The sequence below is a fragment of the Amblyomma mixtum genome, chromosome 8, assembly GCF_055824585.1.
Source record: "Amblyomma mixtum isolate Tamu chromosome 8, ASM5582458v1, whole genome shotgun sequence".
Classification (NCBI taxonomy): Eukaryota; Metazoa; Arthropoda; class Arachnida; order Ixodida; family Ixodidae; genus Amblyomma; species Amblyomma mixtum.
In genome coordinates this window covers 26,541,019-26,564,820 of record NC_143019.1, presented here as the reverse complement: position 1 = coordinate 26,564,820, position 23,802 = coordinate 26,541,019, and the positions used below count along the sequence as shown (strand labels likewise).

Below are 23,802 nucleotides of genomic sequence, written 5' to 3'. Positions count from 1 at the left end.
CGGGCGAGTCCAGTATGCCAAAAGCAGGGACATGGACTCAGCCTCGAGCAAAATTTACAATCGCAGTTTAAGAGTCACTTAAAATATACCGGGCTTCCGTGCGGGTGATAGCAAATGCAATGGCGGCTTCCTCTGCAGCTTCGAGCCGCCATTGCATTTGCTATCACCCGCACGGAAGCCCGGTATATTTTAAGTGACTCTTAAACTGCGATTGTAAATTTTGCTCAAGGCCGCGTCCATGTCCCTTGTTTTAGCATACTGAACTTGCCCGATGCACCCCCGCCCCGCCAAGTGGAGCTGATATGGGTGCCCGCGCACTCCGGGAATCCCGGAAACGAGGCCGCCAACCTTTTAGCCCGAGGTTCTTTAAACCGGGCTCAGGTGGCCCCGGATCGGCGATTCACGAAGGAGCGCATGCACACATTCAGCGAGCTGACGCAAGCCTACAGAGCCTCACGCCAGCTCTACCCCCCGCCCCACTCCTCCCTAGATAACAAACAAGCAACAGTCTGGCGCAGACTACAGACACACTCTCTCCCCTCACCCCTTACTCTAGCCCACTATCATCCCTCCTTCCCCACTCCGGCATGTGCCCTATGCCCAGAACCCTTCGCTTCTTCCCTCCACATCCTTTCCCTCTGCCCGGCGGACCCTTCCCCGCGGGACCTAGAGAACCTCAAGACTTTGGAGGACTGGGAGACCCTGCTGCGCTCGGAGGACCCGGCCGTGCAGGCCATCACCACCGACCGGGCTGCCAGTGTTATGGACCTTAGGAACATAAACACTTGAGTGCAGTGGGGTCGTGCGGGGACCTTCGGGCGTGCCCCGAATTCCTCTTCAAATAATGTTTTTCTCTCTCTCTCTTCCTCGGCAGCCGCTGGTGAGGTGTCTGGAGGGAGAGGTAGTGTTAGGAGGGTGGATGAAAAGTTGATTTCAGTTTTCAAGCGAAAAGCTTCACTAGGCTCGTCAACGCCGCGCTTCGCGTGAGCCGGAGGCCAGATTTGACACATGTGCGCATGCGCAACACCGAGCGACGTCACACGCAGCGCAGGTGGCCGCCGACTCCATAAGAAAAAAAGATAATAAAAATAAGCACAGAAACGAGAATAAAAAAAGAAATATGAAAACTAAAATATCAGAATTAAAAAAAAAATGAAAGATAAACAGTGCGCCCAGAAACACACATATCTCGGTGGACACCCGAACCGCGCCGTACGAGAAGGAAAATGAAAATTGGTTTTAAGGACAGGAAACGACGGCTGTCTCTCTCTCTCTCTCTCATATCTCGGCGGATACTCGAACCGCGCCGTAAGGGCCTTAAGAAAATGAAATCAAATCTTTAAGGAAAGCAAATGCCTCTCTCTCATATCTTGGTGTACAAGCGAAAGGAATGGACACCACAGTACATGTCTCTAAAGCAACCTTCTGAGACAGCCCCGTATTCACTACACGCGCGTCTCCTCCTCCTCCTCCGTACAGGCAGTGTGTGGACGGCCGAAGGCCTCAACCGTTATCGTAGTGCTCCCAGTGCATTGTGAGCGAACTGCGACAGCCATGACATCAAACCAAGCCTAACTGAACTTTTTCGCTTGTATATCCAGGCTTAACCACAGCTAAGTCAGTGCCAATTTTTTTTTCATTATTCAGTTTTCTCGTGACCCTCTGGGGATGTGTAATGTCCTCCAGATCCGTATGCCAGAGACATCAAGTGCATGAACGAACGTACCTGTCCAAGAGCTCCGTAGTTGAATGCGGCCGGAGCACCTGGGATGAACACTGGCGGCTGTAGGAGGCCGGCCATGATAAGGACGCTTTGGCGGCGTGGATTGAAGTGAGCGTTCACGTAGGCTGTGTCGAAGCTTACGTTGGAATCTCTCCTAAATGCGTCCATCGTCGTGATGCGCCGTGCGGCCAGATAAGGAGCCGTGAAATTCCCGCCAATGTCCGGCACGTCCACTGCACCCCGGTGGACCATGAAATTGCCGTTTATCACTTGGAAGATAAGCTTAATAATGTATATTTTCTCTTTAAACTAGTAAAACAAGAATATTGTAAGACTGGAGAGATTGTTCCCGGTTAGTTAAAGATAACTGGCTGCATATCAGCACAAACCAATTACGTCTGCACTACTTGTACACATATCCAAACAAATGGATTCGCTGACTGTCGTGCTATCACAGCAGGCTTCAGCCGAACATCTTAAGACACGCTTCTTGCGGCATTATGAAAAATATGCAAACGTAACATGTCATTTCTCAGCTGCATCTGTAGGAGATGACTTACACAGAATTAAAAGTGCTTCCTTTGAAGGTGGAGCGGGCTGCACATCGTCATAATTGGCTGCTGCCCGAAGGTGAGAACCAGAGACACAAAAGAAAAAAATTCCTAGGCACTTTAACTGCCTAAACTGCGTAGAAGCGAAGGAAGGAAGGAAGGGAAAACTTTATTTACACTAATGGTTTTTCCTGCGGTTTGGCGGCATCTTCAGAGACGTCTTGGTTCTACCCCCAGGAGCCTTCTCTGTCGAAGTCGTCCGCCTCTAATCAGTGGTCGGTTGCCCTCAGTCCAGGGCTCCGCTGGCCACTGCCGCCCGTTGAGCTCGCTGTACCAGACCTTGTTGGTCTTCGCAACGGTCGCTGGACAGCAGAGTCTCCCACTGCTCCGCACTCGGGTTTTGTATTTTGGGGACCACGTCTATGTTTTGGCAGGCCCATGTGATGTGGTGTAGTGTAGGTTTTTCGTCGCACCAGGGACATTTGTTCGTGTATATCGTAGGGTGCATTTTGTTTAGTATATGTAGGTTTGGGAAAGAGCCTGTTTGTAATTGTCTCCAAGTGACAGCTTCCTCTCTGCTGAGAGATTTGTGCGGTGGGGGATATCGCATTCTTCTGCCTCTATAGTTTTGTAGTATGGCCGAGTATTCCCTGGGTGCTGGCGCGAGTTCCGCGGTCTCGTCGGAAGCTCGGAAAGTAATGTATCCTCGAGCTATCCTGTCGGCCTCTCGGTTCCCTGCCACCCCCGTGTGCCCCGGTACCCACACAATTTTGTGTCGGATCTTGTCGTTTTGTTCTTCCCGGTATTTAATTCTGTCACTCGCTGCGAGGAGTATACGGAGCGCGTGACGACCTATACTGCCATTCATGTAATTTCGGCAGGCTGTTTGAGAGTCCGTAAGTATTGTTAGTGACCGCCCGGTTCTATAGCCCTCCGCCAACGCTAGAGCAACGGCTACTTCCTCGGACTCTGCAGCTGTGCAGCCTCGGAGAGACGCGCTGGTCATTTCGCGTAAAGACGAATCGACCACCGCCGCTACAGCGATTTTGGTATCTCCTCCTCTCCAAGACGCGTCTGTATACACGGTCGTGGCTTGAGGAGCGTATGTTTTCTCGATGAATTCGGCCCTCGCTTCTCTTCTGCCTCGATGGAGGTTGGGATCCATGTTTTTTGGTATTGGCGCTACCTTGAGGGTCTTGCGAAGCTCGTCGGGGATTGTTGCCGTCCTCGACATTTCTCGCATCTGCTCGCGGTATCCGAGCCTCTGCAGGAGCGCTCTTCCTGTCGTTGTTTGCAACAACCTGAGTTTTTGCGACTCAAGCTGCGCCTCTCGTAGCTCCTCAAAGGTGTTGTGTAATCCCAGGGCCATGAGTTTTTCTGTAGACGTGTTGCGTGGTAGTCGGAGCGCTGTCTTATACGCTTTGCGTAGCAGGGCATCCGCTTGTTGTATTTCATTTTTGTTGAGGCACTGGTAGGGTAGGCTGTACGTGATTCGACTAACTACTAGGCTTCTGACTAGTTTTAGTGTGTCTTCTTCACGCATGCCATGTCGCCTGTTGGTGATGCGGGTGATCATGCGCGCGACTTGTAGCGTTGTTGCTTTCAGTAGGGTAAAAGTGTGAGTACTGCGCTGGTTGGATTGAAACCACATGCCCAAAATTCTTATTGTTGTCTTTTCGGGTATGGGCGTCCCTTCTATGTAGACGTTGAGTTTTAGGTCCTCGTTGGTTGGGACGGTCCGGTTTTGCTTGCCTCTCCAGACTCTCAGCAGTTCCGATTTCTCGGTCGAGCATGAGAGTCCTCTTTCTGCGAGGTATTGCTCTACACAAGAGGCCGCTTGCTGTAGCCTTTCTTCCTTCTCTCCGAGACAGCGCGTGTTTGTCCAGACTGTTATATCGTCAGCATACATTGCATGCCTGATGCCTTCGATGAGCGAAAGCGTTTTCCGAATAACTTTGACTGCCTCTGTGGCACTGGTGAAGTCGCAACTAGATGACGTCACACGTATTTAATAACTAATTACTAAACAATTACCAATATCTAATTATTGACCAATTATTTATTAATGACTAAATACTAATCAACTGCTAATTAATGACGCTTAAGCCTCGTCTTTAGGAGCAGAACGCGACAGCGTGTTGTAGCGCTGCCAGGGAGTCTACGGAGCGCCACCACCCATTCGGCGCGATGCCTTGCCCTTTGAACGCAACGCTTTTTGAGGAAAGGAAATGACGCAGTAATTCTCTGTCATCTCGGTGGACCCTCGGACCGCAACGTACAGGAAGGGAGGAAAGGGAAGTGAAAGAAAAAAGAGAAAGAGGGACCGTAATGAAGAAACTGAAAATTGTATTTGAGGCCAGAAAATTACGCAGCAACTGTCTCAACATCTCGGTGGACACCCGTCAAAAGCGTGACACCTCTGCCAGTGACAAGCTTCTGCTGACAACCTTCTGACGACAACGATGAGTAATTAAAGGCTTTCGCCTTAAAAAGCACTGCGATGCCTATCATCTTTACGCAGCAAGAGTCGTTGGACAGATTCACAATTGACACGCTCTGTACGCCAGCAGCAAACTAGCCTGATGAGTTTTATTGCGAAAACAATACTACGCCAGGTCTAACCGCTCGTCGCGTGGTCCGTGGACCCCCCTGCTCCTCGCTGCGCCCAACAGATGGTGTGACGTCAGCCTCTCTGTTGCTATGGTGACGCGTGACGCCAGCTTACTCTCTCCACCGCAGCCAGGAGCAGCCGGTCGTGCCGCGCTCCTCGAGGAGTCTCGCCGTGGAAGTCACCAACGAAGAGTCCATATCTGAATCTAGTTGGTCTACTGCTTCTGAATAGTTTAACTCTAAGCGACAGCCAAGCAAGCTAGAAAGAAAGAAAGAAAGAAAGAAAGAAAGAAAGAAAGAAAGAAAGAAAGAAAGAAAGAAAGAAAGAAAGAAAGAAAGAAAGAAAGAAAGAAAGAAAGAAAGAAAGAAAGAAAGAGGTTACAACGTGCCCAAGAAACGGAAGAACAACGAGAAGAACGTCGAGAAAAACGACGAGAAGCCGAAGCAGCTAAACGAGCTGTATCGAGTTCAGAAGCTGGGACTAGACGAGTTAAACGGAATGAAGCCAAGAGGAAACAACGTGCCCCGGAAACAGAGGAACAACGAGAAAAACGTTTGCGAAAACGACGAGAATCAGAAGCAGGTAAGCACGCCACTTCAAGTTAATAATGCGAGTCCAGCCGTGCTATACGGAATGAAGCTAGGAGACAAAGACATGCCAAGGAAACCGAAGAGCAACAGGCCGAACGCCTTGAAAAGCGGAGGAAAAGAGGAGGAGGAGAGGCTTTCGCAACCAACCAGCTTTAATCAGAGCTAAACCACACCAATGTTTTTTAGCACCCACCAACCGTTGAAGCCAATGATAGCACATTCATTGGCGATCACCTATTGGGTGCTCTCGGTTTCTCCTAAGGCCAGCCTGCCCATCTACTAGTGAGAGCAATTGCTCCGCCCCTGTCATGTGATTATCACGCAGACTGGGAATCAAAACGAGTTCTCAGTACTCGGCTTCAGAAACGACCCTAACGCCCAGCTAAGGCCAGTGATGAAACGTCTTTTGCTTTCTGTATCGGTATTTTGACAGAGACAATGCCATTCCAACAATTAAGGTTAGTTCGCGGGAGACGCGCAAACGGGCCGTGGCGATGTAGCAGCCAGATTGTCGCAATTTCTTATACCACGCCGCATTAATCTGGCAGTCGCTCTTCAACGCGTAGGCCATGAAGGTCTCTCTGATAGTTGCTCATTTCCTTATCGGGACTTAGTCGTATATATTCCTTGTCGTCAAAGTGTGAGGTAAAATGTTTTGGCTTAAACTGATCACGACTTCGATGAAGAATGTCAGCAATGATTTGTGAGAAGCAGGTAAAAGTTGAGAATGTGATGGAAGCGAACCACAGGGGCGCTTAGGTTATCTTCAATGTGGAATGCGATAGCCTTATATTTCAGAAAAGTCCCAGCTTCACTTGCCACTTCTGCGCGTGTTTGCATGAATATCTTTGCAACTGTGGGTCAATCGCCGTATTCGGCCTGCTAGCTGCGGTAGCACTTTTCACTCTTAACGCCTAGCCTTCAATCCTAACGCTTGACCTATTATGCCTGGTTGAAGGGCTAGGCATTGTGATGAAGGACATGCTATAATTTTTTCTTTGAAAGGGGGAAGACGGGGTGGAGACAATGTCTGGTTGGTTGGTTTATGGGGTTTAATGTCCCAAAGCGACTAAGGCTATGAGAGACGCCGTAGTGGAAGGCTCCGGAAATTTCGACCACCTGGGGTTCTTTAACGTGCACTTACATCGCACAGTACACGGCCTCTAGAATTTCTCCTCCAAAGAAATTCAACCGCCACGGCCGGGATCGAGCCCGCGTCTTTCGGGTCAGCAGCCGAGCACCCTAACCACTGAGCCACCGCGGCGGCATGGAGACAATGTCTAAGCAAGCTGGTTGTCCTATTAATCGATTCCCTCAGCGGAACTCTTCATCACCTGAAAATGTTGACAATGAGCAGAAAAATTACTGAGCATGGGAAGAGTACAATGCGGGTTTAAGGGATACAGTCAAAGCGTCACGTGACCAGACGACAGGACCAGACAGGCCGCTGGATACTCACGGTAGAAGTCTTCAATTAGCGACTCCGTGCTGACCGCTTCCGGGTAAGCCACTATAAACCGCAGCTTCAGGGCCTTCTCATACATCATGCACCACAAGGGTCCTTGGATCCACTCGGTTTCGTTGAGCTTCTCCAGAAGGGTTCGCTTCAAATCCGCTGCCAGCCGACTGACGGCAGCCAACGCGGTGGGCGTCAGGTCTGAGGTAGAGCAGGTAGGTAAAACAACGACAGAGCATGCGGTAAGCGTCACACAGAAAAACGCTGAGGCAGCGTAAGAGTATCGAGCGTTAGCAATATCTAACTAATATTGTGTCATTAGCCAGCTTCGCTATATCCGGTACAAACTTTTTGTTATATCAAGATATCCACTTTCCGATGCCAACGTATACAGCGCTAGAAGATATATCGTTTGACACCACTTCGAATGTCCTGCGTCAATTAGTTTGGCCGTAATGAACGTCTGAAATTTCAACTCGCGGTTTGGTGAACCAAAAATTTGTCGATGCGAATATGCATGATGAGCTACAGTTAGATTCTTCTAGTAATCTTCTGATCCGTTACGGGGTGAATCGCTTGATACTACTTCGAACATTCTGCGCCAATTAGGTGGCCCACAATCTGTGTACCAGTGGTACCGGCCACTGGTCCCACTCCAATGACCTTTTGTTTCATACTAGCGCGGCCTTGTGGAATGCGAACATTAGAGCTGACACTCTCAAATATAAGGGAAACGTTAAGCTGTAACTCTCGACGCGCGCACTAGGCCGCGCGGCATTTTTGTGCGCCTGCTCCTTTGTGTGGGCGCTTTTGTGTTGTGGCGCCAGCGTGGCGTCGCGTCTCTACAGGGCCGACCGCAGCGAGCCATGTTCCCCCTTTTCCAGCGGGTTCGGGCGCGCCTCTTCCAACAGGCGTGCCTGGACCGAGTGATGCTCCCCGAGGAAGAGTTCCTTCGGCGTTGGAGCACTCGCTTCATCGCCGTCGACAGGGGCCGCGTGACCGTACGGCTCCTGCCTTATTGAGTGTGTGCAGTGCGCGGTGTTGTTGCGCGTTTCTTATTTAGTTAGGGAGCGTGCTTCCGCCGCGGCATCCGGACATTATGGACACTGTGGACATTATTACGTGCAGTGAATGACTTTTGTTTGCAGGGCGACAGCAGTCGCCGTCGTGTCTTGAGTGATCGCTTTTCCGTAATCGAGCGACACTAGTCGCGAACTGTACTCTTGTATTTTTTGAGGGACTGTGGTCCCTTATCGTGTAACCATGGGGTCCAATAAAATTCTCTTGGAAGCTGGGTGGAATATGCACCTGAAGCTGTCTTAACAGTCCCAGTGACCCATACTGAAGTCAAAACTTCCTCACTGTCATAAAAAATAAGATTGGGTTTGGGGGCTAATGGCAAACTTAGAACCCAGGCTCTAATATACAAAATAGAGCACCGCTTTGTACTACTGTTAGTTATCATCAAACCCTGAGAACTGACTCAGGCGGAATGCACAATTTTTGAACTAAGCTTGACTTCGCTCAAGCGCTAGGTGCATTCGCTGTGCATAAAGCAACACAGCTAATCGGCCCAGTATTGAAAATGTATTGGCAAAAGCTGGTCGTTTAAAAGAACCAGAGTAATACCACCAATGTCCAGTAGTGCGCTGATTATCTGGGCTGTTTGGGTATATGGTTGGACACCGACTAGCTGATTTTCAACATTGAAAACACTGCGTCTCAATCAATAAAATAACGAATGAAACTCCCCCAAAAAAATTAACGCATGCCTACGTGACCTATCCGCTCAAGCACCTTGAAAAGCAATGCTATCGTACGACCACCTGATAAACATTCTTATTTTGAGCCAACCTCTGTCCAGTTTCAACAATAATAGGGCAAGTTCCATAACAACACTCCTGGAGACTAGCTGCAAATTCACGTCAGTCACATTTTCGTCTGTAGCAATGTTTTTTGCGTAAAGGTGAGAAACGAAAACCAGAGCGCAACGTACTCAGCATCGGGCCTGCTCCTTAAATGTTGCAGCCAAATTGCTGTTGCCCGGAGGGATCCGACTAAGGCTTTGCTGTTGACCTCAAGTAGCTGCCAGTGCCTGCGTCCTTGGCATTACTATATCACCTTTGCAACATAAGACCGCTGGACTTGAAGCGGGATTAATCACATCCATGCTCGCTAAGGCATGGTCATGAGGCTTTTTTGTAGCGAAAGCTACATACACTACTATAGCTACGACGTAGTTCGCAGTGAGCCTCCGAATGACCTTGAAAAAAAAACTTCAGATAAAGCATGGCTAGTCTTCCTATGCATATGTACGTAACCACATGGGGTCCACTTAATGGACAACCTTTGACCTTGAACTTTGTCAAACGACTCACATTTCACAGTGAGCCTCCAAATGACCTTGAAACCATATTTAGGTAAGTAATAGTTGCACATTTCCCTTACCGTGTGTGGTCCACCTAGGTGCTGCACCACTTGACCTTTCACCTTGGCCTTAAGCTTCGACCTTTCAAGTTGCCGGTAGACGGCAATATGAAGCCACGTGATAATCCCGTGGTTTCAAGTGATTCAATTTACAGTTGTGTCGTCAGGGTATGGGGTACGTAAACCAGATCTTTGCGTTCTGCTTTCGCGACGTTAAAACTCGGTTCAGCACAGTTGAACCACTTTTTATACCCAGCAGATTTCCTTCAAAAACAAGAGAGTAACTGAAGCGATCGACTGAAGAAATTTATCATATTATCCTGGTGTTATCCTCTATACATAACGTGTACGCAGGACATCCCGTATACACGTTCTGTATGCTGGATAAGAACATCACTTCACAGTCAACTGATAAGTTTTTTTTTTCATTTTTGGCGCACGGCTCATAGATTAATTGCTCACTTAGCCAGTATTTCACGGTCCCGCTCCAAATGAATTTATGGTCACCCGAATATTCCATTACAGCCCCAACACAAAGAGCAAATTTTAAATTATCCGACACTACGAGAATTTTAATGCCGTGAAACGAGTGGTTTATGGGGGTTTAACGTCCCAAAGCGATTCAGGCTATGAGGGACGCCGTAGTGAAGGGCTCCGGAAATTTCGACCACCTGGGGTTCTTTAACGTGCACGGGCCTCTAAAAGTTCAACTCCATCGAAATGAGACCGCCACAACCGGGATCGAACCCGCTTGCTTTGGATCAGCAGGCGAGCGCCAAACTACTGAGCCACCTCGGTGGCTGGTAAACCGAGTAGACATATCAGGAGCGACACAAGCGCAGTGGGACGAATAAATCATAGTTTAAGCAAGAATAAGGAATTTTGGCACAATCAGGGGCGTTTAAAATCAAGTAGACGAAGCTGAGCTGTGCTTCTGCGTATTTTAAAAAAAATGCAAGAATTCTTCACTCTCAAGGGAGATTTTACGGAGTACTGGGGAATATTCCCGCTTTCTCTATTACTGGAGATCGTCGTTCTTTTCCAAGATGACTAGCACAGCTGCGACTGCTTACGACGTGAGAACTGCGAGGATACGACGTGAAAACTGCGAGGAAAGAATTTCGTGCTTGCTTGCTTTTGTAGCGACTCTTTAACTTCGCATTTCCATAAACTGGCATTTTAGAGGCACTGGCAGTCTCAGCTTCTCTCTTTTCGTTGCTTACCGTTTCGCATTGTTATACTATGAACTCCAATGAGTTATGATTGGAATCACATGTCTAAGCGTTCCTCAAATTAAGTTTAACACAGGAAAAAGCGTGACTGAGAAATCAAAATGAACACGATGAAAAAAACCATCATTAACTAGCGCGAGGTACTCTGTACGTCCGCAATATGCGCGGATTCTCCTAAGTTTTTTTTTTTTTACACAAGAAGAGAAATTTGTAACACTTACAGGTGCTGAAGTAGCGCCGAGATACAGCCAAGGGCATCACACCGACGACATTTCCGTAACACAAATTCGCGATGCGGTCTGGCTGGTCGCCATGTCTCTTTAGAGCCTCTGCTTTCATCTTCTGGCTGTCGGCTAGCGGAAGAAGCTGGTGAACGAGGCTCCAAGAGATCAGAAGCCGAGCATCGTCGCGCGCCATTAGTTTCCTGTCTAGCAGAAACACCACCAGGGCCGGTGCGTTGTCTCGAAGCAGTATCGGGCTGTTCGCTTTGAACCACCCGGATGTGGCCTTCTCGATCAGATTCACCCACTCACCTAGAGGAGTCGCGGCGATATGTTTTCGTTAGTAACGAAACAAAGCGCAATTTGCTTAATTGTTTGCTTAATTGCTTAGCGAGGGCCTCGGTTCTGGCAGCCTTGACGCCATAGGAAGCATAAGAGGGTTCTCACGCAGCTTCCACCCTCTCCGTTCGATGACGTTCTACGTCACACCTGCGGTAACTCAGGACGTTCCACGTCCGCCGCTTATGAACGTGGGTGGCGCTGATGAACACTCTCAAGGTTAGGTTACTTGTAAACATAAATACCCCCGAAAGCAGACGATTTGACAGCCGTCGCCGTAGCTCAGAGGTAGAGCACCGGACGCGTAATTCGGAGGTCGTGGGTTCGGATCCCACCGGCGGCAGTGGTTGTTTTTTCTTCTGCTTTTCTAATCAATTAGCTCTAAGCCATAACATATTCAGTAATATTCTAAATTCATCAACACCACAAAATAAATAAATTAATTAAAAATAAAAAATCCCCTGTGCCCCTTGGTTTCTGCGGCTGTTGGCTTCTTTCATAATCCCTGGAATAGTTAGGCTAAACATGCGCTATTAACCGCATTGAACCACCAGCCTTGGTGGCTTGGTGGTTAGGGCACTCGCATATTGATCAGGAAGACCTGGGTTCGATCCCGGTCGCGGGGGGCCGCATTTCGACGCAAGCCAATTGCAAAAGGCGGCCGTGCGATGCGCCTTGTTGGTGCACTATGTGATCTAAATCGGTGGTCCGTTAGTTAGTGCACTAAGTGATCTAAATGCACTAGGGTCGTAGGTGATCTAAATTGTTCCGGAGCCGTCAAATACCGCGTCCCTCATATTTCTTGAGTAGATTCGGGACAGTAAACCTACAACTTACAGTTTCGCTTAAACGAACGGCATCTTGTGCTTCGTGCATCAAAGCCATCCTCCCACTAATTATCGCAGCTGAACATAAGGGAAAAAAAGATTTTTCTTAAAAGTCCGTGAAAATGTACACTCCCGCACTGTGCATAACGAAAAGATGCATCCCTTTGTTTAGTGAATTAAGGAAGCCTGCATTCACCGGAACCAAGGAACAGATAGGGAAATGTTTCGGCACGTTGTTTTTTTGTGCTGTCGGGCAATGGAAAATTAACAGTATAATCAATCAAGGTCAATATAGGTGGATGGAAAGAAAAAGAACTACCATAGGTCGACAGTAGAGTTTGTACTGAACATTACTTTATGTTTTTTTTTTGGTTTCGGTCACTGTTGGTTTAAAGCATACGTCTTTCAGAGACCTTCATTTCCCAAACCTTTGCCTATTCAACAGCTTAAGCAAGGCCTCGGTTCTGGAAACCTCGATGCCTTAGGTAGCATAACAGAGGTCTCAGAAAGCTCTCACCCACACTCATTGACCACTTTTCACGTGACACTCGGGGAAATATTGGACGTTCTATGTCCGCTGCTATGGACGAAGATGGCACTGGTGAGCTGTCTCAAGTCTAGGTACAACGCCACATAAATACCCCAGAAAGTAGAAAGCCGATAGAGCCGCTGCCATGGCTGAGATCGTAGAGCACGATAGATGAAACACGGAAGTCTTGATCTGGGCACTCTGTAGGCCCTATGTGGATTACTTTTTGAGTACACTGCTAATTTGCCATTTATCAACCCAAAAACTGGAGTGATAATGCAACGTTCCGCTCTATATTTTTATTATTTCCTTAAAACGTTTGTAATAAAACGCCCCTATGATTACACTAATTAAAGCTGGCGGAACTGGAGGCCCCGTGCCTTCTGCCGTACGCAATGGGCACGGCCACAGGATGCCCCAGCACTTCTCTATTACCGCCGCGCCACCGGATGGACGGATGGATGGATGGATAGGAGCGCCCCCTTTGAAACGGGGTGGCGGCAATTGCCACCATGCTCAGCTTTTCTTTATTTTTTTAACTGTGTTGTCAATTCTTATTAACATTCGCCGTCTTCTTTACCTACGGTTTCCTACACTTCTAACCTTAAGTCACATCTCTGCTTTTCAGCCACCAATCCTCCAATCGCTTTTTGCGAACTTCCACTGCATATTTATTTACATGACCATTGTTATTACCGTCCACAGAGTTACAGCGCAGCCCTGCCGTACAGCGCTGCCTAGCTTAGCGTAGTCTACAATGGGCAGAAAACGAATAGTATACACTTCTATGAACGTAATGCAAAACTGTCGATGCCACCTTCTGCGGCCCCGTTTTCATAGAGCCCAGTCAGGATGACGGACGGGTGTTGACACGTCCGTAGGCACTACATAAACCGAAATTATGGTATAGTATGGCTTGCTTGTTACGCTCTTACGTTTCGCTTAAAGTCTCAAAAGGACAAATAGACCATGATGGGTGCCGTAGCAGAGGGGTGCGGATTAATTTCCATGACCCTGGCTTAACTGACATCCACTGACATCACGCAGCACAAGGGAGTGTTTGCATCTCTACTCCATCAAAATGCGGCTGCCATAACCTAACTAATGGAACGCCTTTAAGAGCCCAGTCCCTTTATGCCGCCCAATCCGCTGCATTTTGGTTTGGTTTGGTTTAAGGGGTTTAACTTCTCAAAGCGACTGAGGCAATGAGAGACGCCGTAGTGAAGGGCTCCGGAAATTTCGACCACCTGGAGTTCTTTAACGTGCACTAACATCGCACAATAGACGGGCCTCTAGAATTTCACCTCCATCGAAATTCAACCGGCGCAGCCGGGATCGAACCCGCGTCTTTCGGGTCAGCAGCCGAGGACCATAATCAATTAGCCACCACGGCGGCATACGCAGTATTTTCGTAAAATACAACCCCTTATGGGTTCGTGAAATGGGTCATAACGATAGCAATTCCCAATGAAGGAACACAAGAGATCGAGAAGTGTTGATTATCATGGTTACCTACAGATAATCTAGTCATTTTTTTTTGTACAAGGTAAAAAGATGGAGCAGCCGCAAAAACCTACTGTTACCAGCAGCTTGACGAGGCGACTGCCCCAACTTATGACAGCAGCACAGGAATAGTTTTTATGACTCTCAGACACAAAACAAAAGCGCAAAAAATGCATTTGTCAACAAAGAAGACAGCACTGACAGGTTCACATCAACAGAAGGAAAAGCATTGCGTGATCGCAAGACGTTGGCTGAATATATTCAAACCTTTATAATATTGCCAACACAAGAACACTGTTTTCAAACACTTTTTAGCCAACCTGGCAATATCAACAGACTCATGAGCAGATTTTTAAAGGGAACTGGAAGAATATAAGTTAATGATTGAAGGTCATAGCTGCTGAGCGTTTTCCGTATGGACCACATATCTGGATGACACCTTAAAAAAATTTTTAGACAGTCTATAGACTCTTCACAGGTTCCTTTCTATAAAGACTCTAGGCTCTTTATAGACAAATCTTAGAGAACAGTCTATAGACAATACAAATGCTATAGACAGTATATAGATTTATGGCCATACTTTTATGGCCATAGACTTTTGTCTATAGATAGTCTATTGACTATGAATAGACAAAAAGATATATCTATAGTAAGATGATAGAGTCTATAAGAAATCTATAGACTTTCTGTAGACCATTTTTATAAGGGACATGTGTTTTATACGAGAGCGGCTCGCTTCAGCAGTTTTGATATTAACCCTAACAGGAAATTTCATGCCTCCCTTCTACTTATTTTTTTTTCACACAATGCAAGGTATATGCTAGATGTAATTGCATGCCGATGCTCCTAAAGAAGGACTCAACATAAATGACCTGTACCGCATGTTTAAAAAAGGAGCTGCAGAATGAACGAGAACGCACCATTTGAAGCGTAACCTTTCGTGAAGCTTCCCAGTGTCCCCACTGTTTCAAACCGGGGCCCAAAAGGATGCTCCCTGAGGATTCTCAAACGCTCCATCACTGCAGGAAATGAAGAGGCAAAGTATATGACGGCACCTTGAGCTTTCAGCGAGAATGGCGCTGCACAACCTGCAACGTTCTGGTTTACTGCGTCCGAAAGAACACGACACAGTTAAGGACATCCCATTTCATTTTTAAGCGCAAGACTAAACGTCAAGCTAGGAAAACAAAGCGCGAAAAGTAATCTTGCAAATTTCACATACGTCTACAAGCGAATCTTAAGCCTTGTATTCAAAGGGGCCGGGATGATTTGAATTGGAAAAAGGAAGGAAGCATCGAAATGACGTCATGCCCCTTAGAACACTGCTCGGAAGACAAAAAGCAAGAACAAAAAAAAACATGAAAAAAGGTAACGGTCTTAGCGTGCGTAGGCTGCCTTATAGGTCAACTTTCGTGAGTGCCAGTAACGCTTCGTTTGACTATGCTTCGTGAAACACCGCTCATATAGCTATGAAGATTCCCAATTTCAACTTCCTGCCTAATTTCGTACAGGACTCGGCGAACGAAAGCTCTTGCAGTGCTACTCTTGGTCATCGACGATCACATCGGCCGCGCAGCTGCGTGTAGGGCGTTGCAAAATGCCTTCTTGATGGCAAAAAAAGCACAGGCTCATGAATGCCTACTGATATCCTGGACGAGAACCTCATAGACGCCATTCCTGGAGCCATTCACTGATGATGTTCTTTATGCCGTGAAGAGAGGCACACTGCATTTTTATAGCTCCTCCGGCCACCTCAGTTTTCGTTGTACGTCATCCTGTTGATGACATACGGATGTTTTCTGTGAACGCACCAAAGGCTACACAGTACACCAGACGCGACGGGACACACCAAGGACGACACAACGCAGTGCAGTTGCCTTCCTTATTGTGCCCTGTCTTTTGCAGTCTAGTCATGGATTGCTGGAATAACCTCCTCAACATCATCATCATCATCAGCCTGACTACACCCACTGCAGGGCGAAGGCCTCTCCCATGTCTCTCCAATTAACCTTGTCCTTTGCCAGTTGCGGCCACTGTATCCCCGCAAACTTCTTAAACTCATCTGCCAAACTAACTTTCTGCCGTCCCCTGTTACGTTTGCCTTCTCTTGGAATCCACTCTGTTACCCTTAAGGACCAGCGGTTATCTTGCCTTCTTATTACATGCCCTGCCCAAGCCCACTTCTTCGTCTTGATTTCAACTAGGATGTCATTAACCCGCGTTTGTTCCCTCACCCACTCCGCTCTCTTCCGATCTCTTAACGTTACACTTACCATTTTCCTTTCCATAGCTCGCTGCGTTGTTCTTAAGTTTAACCCTCTTTGTTAGCCTTCACGTTTCTGCCCCATAGGTGAGTACCGGTAAGATACAGCTGTTCTATACTTTTCTCTTGAGAGATATTGGTAAACTACCATTCATGATCTGAGAGAACCTGCCATATGCGCTCCACCCCATTCTTATTCTTCTAGTTATTTCCCTCTCATGATCCGGATCTGCGGTCCCTACCTGCCCTAAGCAGACATATTCTCTTACTACTTCCAGCACCTGGCTACCAATTGCGAACTGCTGTTCCCTTGCTAGGCTGTTGAACATTACTTTGGTTTTCTGCATGTTAATTTTTAGCCCCCACCGTTCTGCTCTGCCTGTCTAACTCATTGATCATGCTTTGTAGTTCTTGTCCTGAGTGGCTTAGCAACTCCTCCTCAACATATTTGGTTGTAAATCAGAGTGGGCATAGGACTGCGGGTCCAACGTTAGTTCACTTGTTCCCGAGACCGTGTCAGACAAACAGCTAGGAGTCAGAATCGATATCATGATGACCGGTTTCATGCTAGCCAAAAAAGGTCTTCTTTCAGCAATGGTGACCTCCTGTATAGCACAAATGCCATTGAAGGATGAATGAACCAAGAGGTTACCAACGGTCACGTGATTTTTTACGGCCTTCTTGCAAGTTAAAGCGCGCCAGAAAACTTAATATTATTAGGTTAACACTAAAGCGATCAGACGCACCTTCGACTGCACAACCATCGATTGGTAAGCTGGAGTGCACATCTTCAACGCTGCTAGCTTGAGAAATATTCGATTTGGGATGTCCTCGTAAACATGCAATTCGCAGGTAATACATCGAGGAAGGCGCGGGGCTTATATCTCCCTGCTCATAGGCATTAGTTCTAAACTGCCAGATAATCAAGTTGCAATTCCATTCTGGACTGTTGTGGTGTGTTAAAGTGGCTTCTCATCACACGCGCCTCAAAATTTCAGCTCCAACGCTGAGGGTTCCAATTTTCCGTACGGTCCTTTAAAACAGCGTACTGTCCGAAGATAATAGCTTTGAAGGCAACTCGTCTCAGTGGTTTGTTATTATTCAAAGTATCCACAAAGAGTGATTCCATTACTGATGTCTTGCTGCATAAACAGTGCAAGATTGCACGCGTGCATTTCTTATGAATGCCAGCCACCATTTTTCATTCATGTCGGGAAAGAAACCGAAAGTGACCATCCGGCGCCTAGATCCACTATCGCTACCGGCAACACATCGTCGTGAACAGAAAGGCTAATAAGGCTAATGGCATGGCGACTAGCGTAGCGTTGCTTTCGCAACAAAATGTAGCAGACGAAGATTGACATGAAAGAACACAGGGGCTCTTAAGCGAAATCAGCGGCAACCGATGTTTGTACGAGTTCCTCCGCATTCGGCGTGCGACACTAACATTTTCCACAGTTCTTTCCGCTATTCTTTCTTTTCTGCACGATAGCTCGGTCTAAGTATGAAAATTTTCGGGCATATTTTCGGCGATTGCAAAGCAGCACGGTGTACCCACCTTCCATCTCGGCACGGATTATACGCTCGACGATTGGCGTGGAGTCCAGGTTTCGGTCGTAAGTCGCCAAAATGTTCATGTAGAATAAGTTTAAGTTCCATCCGCTATTTTCCCGGTGGGAGGTGTCCATCCAGTTCTCGTCCTCTTTGCTGATCTCGATCTGCGGCAGCGTAGAGTTTCCACATCAGGCGCCTATTCTGAGGCCATGTCGTCGTTGATACGAGAATACAAGTATGAGAGGAAGATTACAGGCAGAGCGGAAAGTCGGCCTAGTTGGCTACTCTGCATCATAAAAAAGAACCGCGCTACAGGTGAAGACGAAGAGGACGAGACAGGGCGAGCCATTAGCTTTGTCTTCATCTCTAGCGTTTTTTTATGATGCAAACATTACAGGCTAGAAGTAGCAGTTGACTTGACGACGTTGGTGTTTCCTGCTTGAAAAGAAGTAAGCTCAATGTCGCAGCCTCTGAAAGAAACGGGTAAAAGTACCGTTTACATCAGGATAACGCCGCGAGGAAACAGGGGGCGCCAGCACTCCACTGCAGTGTTCATTCGCGAAGATAGCGCTGATAGCCCTGAAGATAGTGAGATAGCCCTCCTGCTAGGGCCAAAGCATTGGCCTGCAGTATGGTTAAATAAATAAATACAATTTATAGATCGCGTTGATACGCTTATGCAGTCAAATTGCCTATTTCATGCAGTCTTCCCTTATCAGTAATCTCATCTAGGCGAGCTTGGAATTGACGCTTTGATGTTGAACACATTGTATCACATTAAGAGAAAAATATGATTGTATGTTACTTCTGAGGTCGAAGTCAGTGGGCAGAAGTAGGTCGGTTTATGCAGAAATAGTTATCGTGTGTTACTGCGATAAAATTGTGCAGGCATGGCAAATTGAGAAAATGTTAGAAGGAAAATATTTGCAATAAACAACATCAACTTTACGAAAACTGTCAATTGTCTTCTTGGCGACTTCTAACGTATCACTGATTTCCCCCTGTTTTTTCTGATTAATTTGGTGTAGCCACAGCATACAACCGATTCGGATGGACAATTGAATTTCTTTTAGACTGGCCGCGATCAAGCAATGTGTGAAAGCTGTGATGGCAGAAAAGCTCATTTGCTCTTCATAGAGGGAGCTGACGGACTCTCATAAAACCAAATTCTTTCTAAGCCTTTGTTTTGTCTATTCCTTGTCAGCACGTTTTACATAGAGGTATGTTGGGAGGAGAATCCGCTTCCGTTGTTGATAAAATGTATATGGATTCCTATGTGGCAGAACGAAAGCTCTTATAATCTAGGCAACAAATCTAGAGTGTCCGGAAGCAACAAACGGCCTGTGTTTTTTCGGTTTCCTATAAAGAGTCTGCAAACCAGATGGCAATAGATATACTGCTGCCTTCATACGCTACACGAACAGGTCAGGTATACAAATAACCATGACACTCCACCGAACCCCCCCCCCCCCCCCCCAATTTCTCTCCCCATACCCGACTGTACCAGGAATTTGAAACAGAGCCCATCTATTAACGCCAAGCATAGCGTCCTGAATTATCTTTCTTTAAGCCACGAATGATGTCAGCGAGCCATTTTTAAAACTTCAAAGCCATGCGCCGCGCGGCAGCTGAAAAGAGAACCCCAAGCGCTAGTCCCGAAATGAAATTGCGAGGACACTTTGCCAACTAAGATGTTGAGAGGCGAAAGCCGAGGACACTATGTCGTGACGACTACCGGTGGCTGTGACGTCACACCGCTCCTGTGGCTATATCGACACCCAAATCATACATCTTTCGGGGATTTTAAGTGTTAATTACGCGTAATTACACAATTTTTTTAGCTAATTTGAAACAAATCCGACATTTTTTCGACCATTCTCTGAAAATTTTTTCTATTCCATGACGGCTTCCAGTGGATGTGACGTCACACCGTTGCCGTGGTTATATCGACGCAATTTCGGAATTTTTGCCTGTAATTAACTAATTAATCAGCAGTCACCGAACTTGGCTTCTAGCTACATTCTTTCTTTCTGTCTCTGAAGCAACCATTGGTTTTCTTCTATCTTTCTTATTTCAAGAGTTAAAAGCGTGTGACACGCTTTGTTAACGGACGACAGTATGAGCCATTAAAGGCTTTCGCCTTAATAGCCGGTAATGATCAACACGGCAATATGCAGCCATTGACAAAAGTTTTGAGTCCAACACTTTAGCTTCTAACGCTTGTCATAGTTCCTTGATACCAGCTGTGTAAGGCCAAAATTTCGGGCTCGCAAGTAAAAGGTCCTATCACCTTTCAAAGTTATGTAGCGCTGCTTGTAACGAACGACACAGAGGAGCCCAGGTTGAAACCTCTCGCTCCATTCTTTTTTGACAGAGCCTGTATCTACATCAGACGAAAGCAAGGAAGTTTTATGCCTTGATAGCGCCAGTTGATCGTTTGGTCATCCGCTTCACAACAGTGGCCAGCATTTTTAGGAATTTCATACCTGCGATAACAATGCACTTTCTTACTAGCCCATGTCCAATTTGTCACCATGCTGCCTCCGTCTCAGCCTCCTCCTCCGCCAAGCATCTATTCCAGGAAGCGCTGCACGCCGTCAATTCCGTGGAAGCTCAGTGTGGTTCTAGTCACTAAAGCTCTGGCAATCACCGTAACTGAATGAGCTCAAGGCTCAACCCACCCGCTTAACTGTAACACCAGAGCGCTGGAAATTAATGCAAGGTTTCTTTCTGTTTCGATACGGCCCGCCGCTCCTGTCCCTGTGCCTTATTTTTTGGTCAGTAATGAACCTAGAGACATCATATACGCCTCTCTCTCAGGTACACACAGAGGTCGAAACACCTGAATAGAAATACGTACAGATATAACCTGGCCACGACCCACAAAATTCATGGTGCTGAACTTGACGAAGGTTGGAAAGCCGTACACAAAACTCAGGTAAACCAGTCGGTGCAGGATGTCGAAGTTCGGGTCGTGATCGATGTTGGAGATGTCCAGCCGGAGCTTAGACAGGAACGCTCTCACCACCCCTACCTGCAATCGAGGTAGCAAGCAAAGCTAGTGTGACGTATCCGTTGCCGCAGTTGCTTTTGTTTGTAGCTATATTGTGCAGTCCAAGCTTAAAAGCATCAGGTGAAACATACATTCACATTGCCTTCGTCATACAGAGCACACTTTTCGTGCAAAGTAGATATTCGTCCTCCTTTTCCTACACTCTATCTTTCGCATAAGAAAGTTAACAGCTTCACAAGCTGGGCATTTGAAAGAAACAGACGCTGCTGATTCATCACGACGTTAAAGGAACGGGTCGGCCCACCCTATCAACATGAGGGCCCATAAATACAACCACTTGGTAGTTCAGGACTGTGTCCTAAATAGCTCAAGTTTGTTTTTCACGGTCTACGACTTCCGATGACGTCACTTTTTTACCATGTTTCAAAGTCGATGCATTCTTCTACACGCAATTTATGCAATTGGCTGTATTCCAGGCACCTTTTAATGCAAAAAACAAACGTATGCAAAATGTTCCTTGTCTCTAAAAGATCCCGATATCAAACAGTGCCTCAGCGACAGCAGTGCAGTGGCTTTTCAGGAGTCTATACAGTGACCGCATCACGCACAATATTCATGTGTATGGTAATTTACATGGACATCATTGTGTTCAATAGTGATACCTCATTTCGGGTCTAACCGAACAATACTTTCTTTTATCGAGTGATCGCCAGTACTGCTGACGTGATAGGAAACGTACGCAAAATGTTCCTTGTCTCTAAAAGATCACGATATCAAACACTGTCTCAGCGACAGCAGTGCGGTGGCTTTTCAGGGGTCTATACAGTGAGCGCATCACGCACAATTTTCATGTGTATGGTAATTTACATGAACATCACTGTGTTCAATAGCGGTACCTCAATTCGGCTATAATTGAACAATGCTTTCTTTTATCGAGTGATCGCCAGTACTGCTGACGTGATCGCTGTGCAAAAAATTCTAGATAGACTCATTTAAAGGTATAATCATTGGGTAAAGAAAAATACATGGAAAAAAGTAAACGCAATTATTTCTGCGTTTCTGAGTTATGTCCGAGCAATCGAACAAACTTGTAGTGGGAAATATTCGGTAATCATTCTAAACAAAAATCTGACCAGCTATGATCCAGTCAAATTTATAAATAACAAACGTAGGTCAGAAAGGTTGCATTTCTCAAATGACTATTTCTCGTTACTTCGGGACGAAATTTCAAGTATGACAACACTGTCAGGATAGACCAGCTTTCACTAAAAGCAAGAACTGAGACATTTTTTTACCTGGAATTGTTGACAAGCACGGCATTAGAATTATACTCAATTTTAATGACTTATCGTTTTGTATAAAGTAGAAGAAAGACAACCACACAGCACCGGTAGTATCGGAGCTCTTACCCCCCAACGTGATGTACGGTGAGCTACTAACTCAGGTACGCTAACGGCTGTCCAACCTTCTACTTACGAATGCTTTCTTCTGAGTTTAGTCTAACCTCCAGAGCGCTTCAGAGCTTCGGCCGTGGTTTCACACAGACCATAACCAAGTAAAGATCGTATAACTTAATCGAGATGTGATGCCTTGTTCCTTGTGGTACGCTTTAGTTGTGTGATCTCAGCACCGAATTATATTTCGTGTGTTGCATCCCCCTACATTTGGGCGGCCGGCGAACGGTTATGTTTGAGAACCGCCTGTATACGAGAAGGTAGCGCTTTCTTAGGACCGGTAAGCGCCATCAGTTTCGCGCAGCAGCAGCACTCGGATCCTGACTTGCAAAGCCTAGTTGATTATCTGAAAGGCAAGACCACATCGCCTCTCCGAGGGTTCAAGCGGCAACTGTCGTCCTTCATCCTTCACAATAATGTCCTCCTGAAGAAGAACTTCGCGCCGAACAGGACAGTGCATCTTCTTGTCGTGCCCAAAAATCTCAGGAAAGAAATTATGCAGGCATGTCATGATGAGTCGACTGCAGGACATCTCGGGATTGCTCGCACGCTGCACCGCATCCAGGAGAAGTACTATTGGCCGCGGCTAGCTACCGACGTTTCCCATTACGTGAAAACGCGCCGTGAGTGTCAGCGACGCAAAACGCCTCCGACTAGACCAGCCGGACTCCTCAACCCCATACCACCTGCAACTAAGCCCTTTCAGCAAATAGGAATGGACCTCCTCGGCCCCTTTCCGACTTCATCATCAGGTAACAAGTGGATCATCGTGGCCACCGACTACATGACCCGATACGCCGAAGCAAAAGCGTTGCCTAATGGTACCGCAACAGAAGTCGCAAAATTTTTTGTCGAGCAAATTCTCCTGCGACACGGCGCCCCCGAAGTGCTCATCACAGACAGAGGGACGGCATTTACAGCGGAGCTGACGCAAGCGATTTTAAACTACAGCCAGACAAGCCATCGGAGGACAACTGCCTATCATCCACAAACCAACGGACTCACAGAGCGTCTGAACAAGACCATCGCAGACATGCTCTCCATGTACATCGACGCCGAACACAAGACGTGGGACTCCATTCTGCCCTACGTGATCTTCGCGTACAATACTGCCATCCAGGAGACAACCAGGTTTACCCCATTCCAGCTGGTATACGGCAGGAAGCCCACGACAACAATCGACGCAATGCTCCCGCACGTTTCTGACGAAGACAACCTCGACGTCGCCGCCTACCTTCATCGCGCCGAGGAAGCCCGAAGACTTGCGCGGCTTCGCATTCAAGACCAGCAGCACACCGACGCCCGACGCTACAATCTGCGCCGACGAGACACGCATTACAAGCCAGGTGATCGTGTTTGGATATGGACGCCAGTTCGCCGCCGTGGATTGAGTGAAAAGTTGCTGCGACGCTACTTTGGCCCGTACAAGGTTCTCCGTCGCATCGGTGACCTCGACTACGAAGTCATCCCCGACGGCACGACAGCATCTCAGCGACGCCGCAAACGCCC

At 47.1% G+C, this 23,802-nt stretch overlaps 3 protein-coding genes across 3 annotated transcripts in view; 1 reads left to right on the top strand and 2 right to left on the bottom strand.

The window, feature by feature from the left end:
- Positions 1 to 23,802, bottom strand: part of LOC149331785 (uncharacterized) — a 297,794-nt gene that overhangs the window by 88,638 nt on the left and 185,354 nt on the right. The window lies entirely within an intron of this gene.
- The window catches only part of LOC149331788 (neprilysin-1-like), a 189,526-nt gene that overhangs the window by 34,042 nt on the left and 131,682 nt on the right, over positions 1 to 23,802 (top strand). The window lies entirely within an intron of this gene.
- LOC149331790 (neprilysin-1-like) overlaps positions 1 to 23,802 on the bottom strand; it is a 78,367-nt gene that overhangs the window by 9,041 nt on the left and 45,524 nt on the right. The window contains exons 9-13 of the mRNA XM_089555754.1: positions 20,687 to 20,860; positions 17,831 to 17,990; positions 10,812 to 11,123; positions 6,935 to 7,132; positions 1,727 to 1,956 (exon numbers count right to left, since the gene is read on the bottom strand). Coding sequence (XP_089411880.1) covers positions 1,727 to 1,956; positions 6,935 to 7,132; positions 10,812 to 11,123; positions 17,831 to 17,990; positions 20,687 to 20,860 — 1,074 coding nt within the window. The remainder of the gene's footprint in view (positions 1 to 1,726; positions 1,957 to 6,934; positions 7,133 to 10,811; positions 11,124 to 17,830; positions 17,991 to 20,686; positions 20,861 to 23,802) is intronic.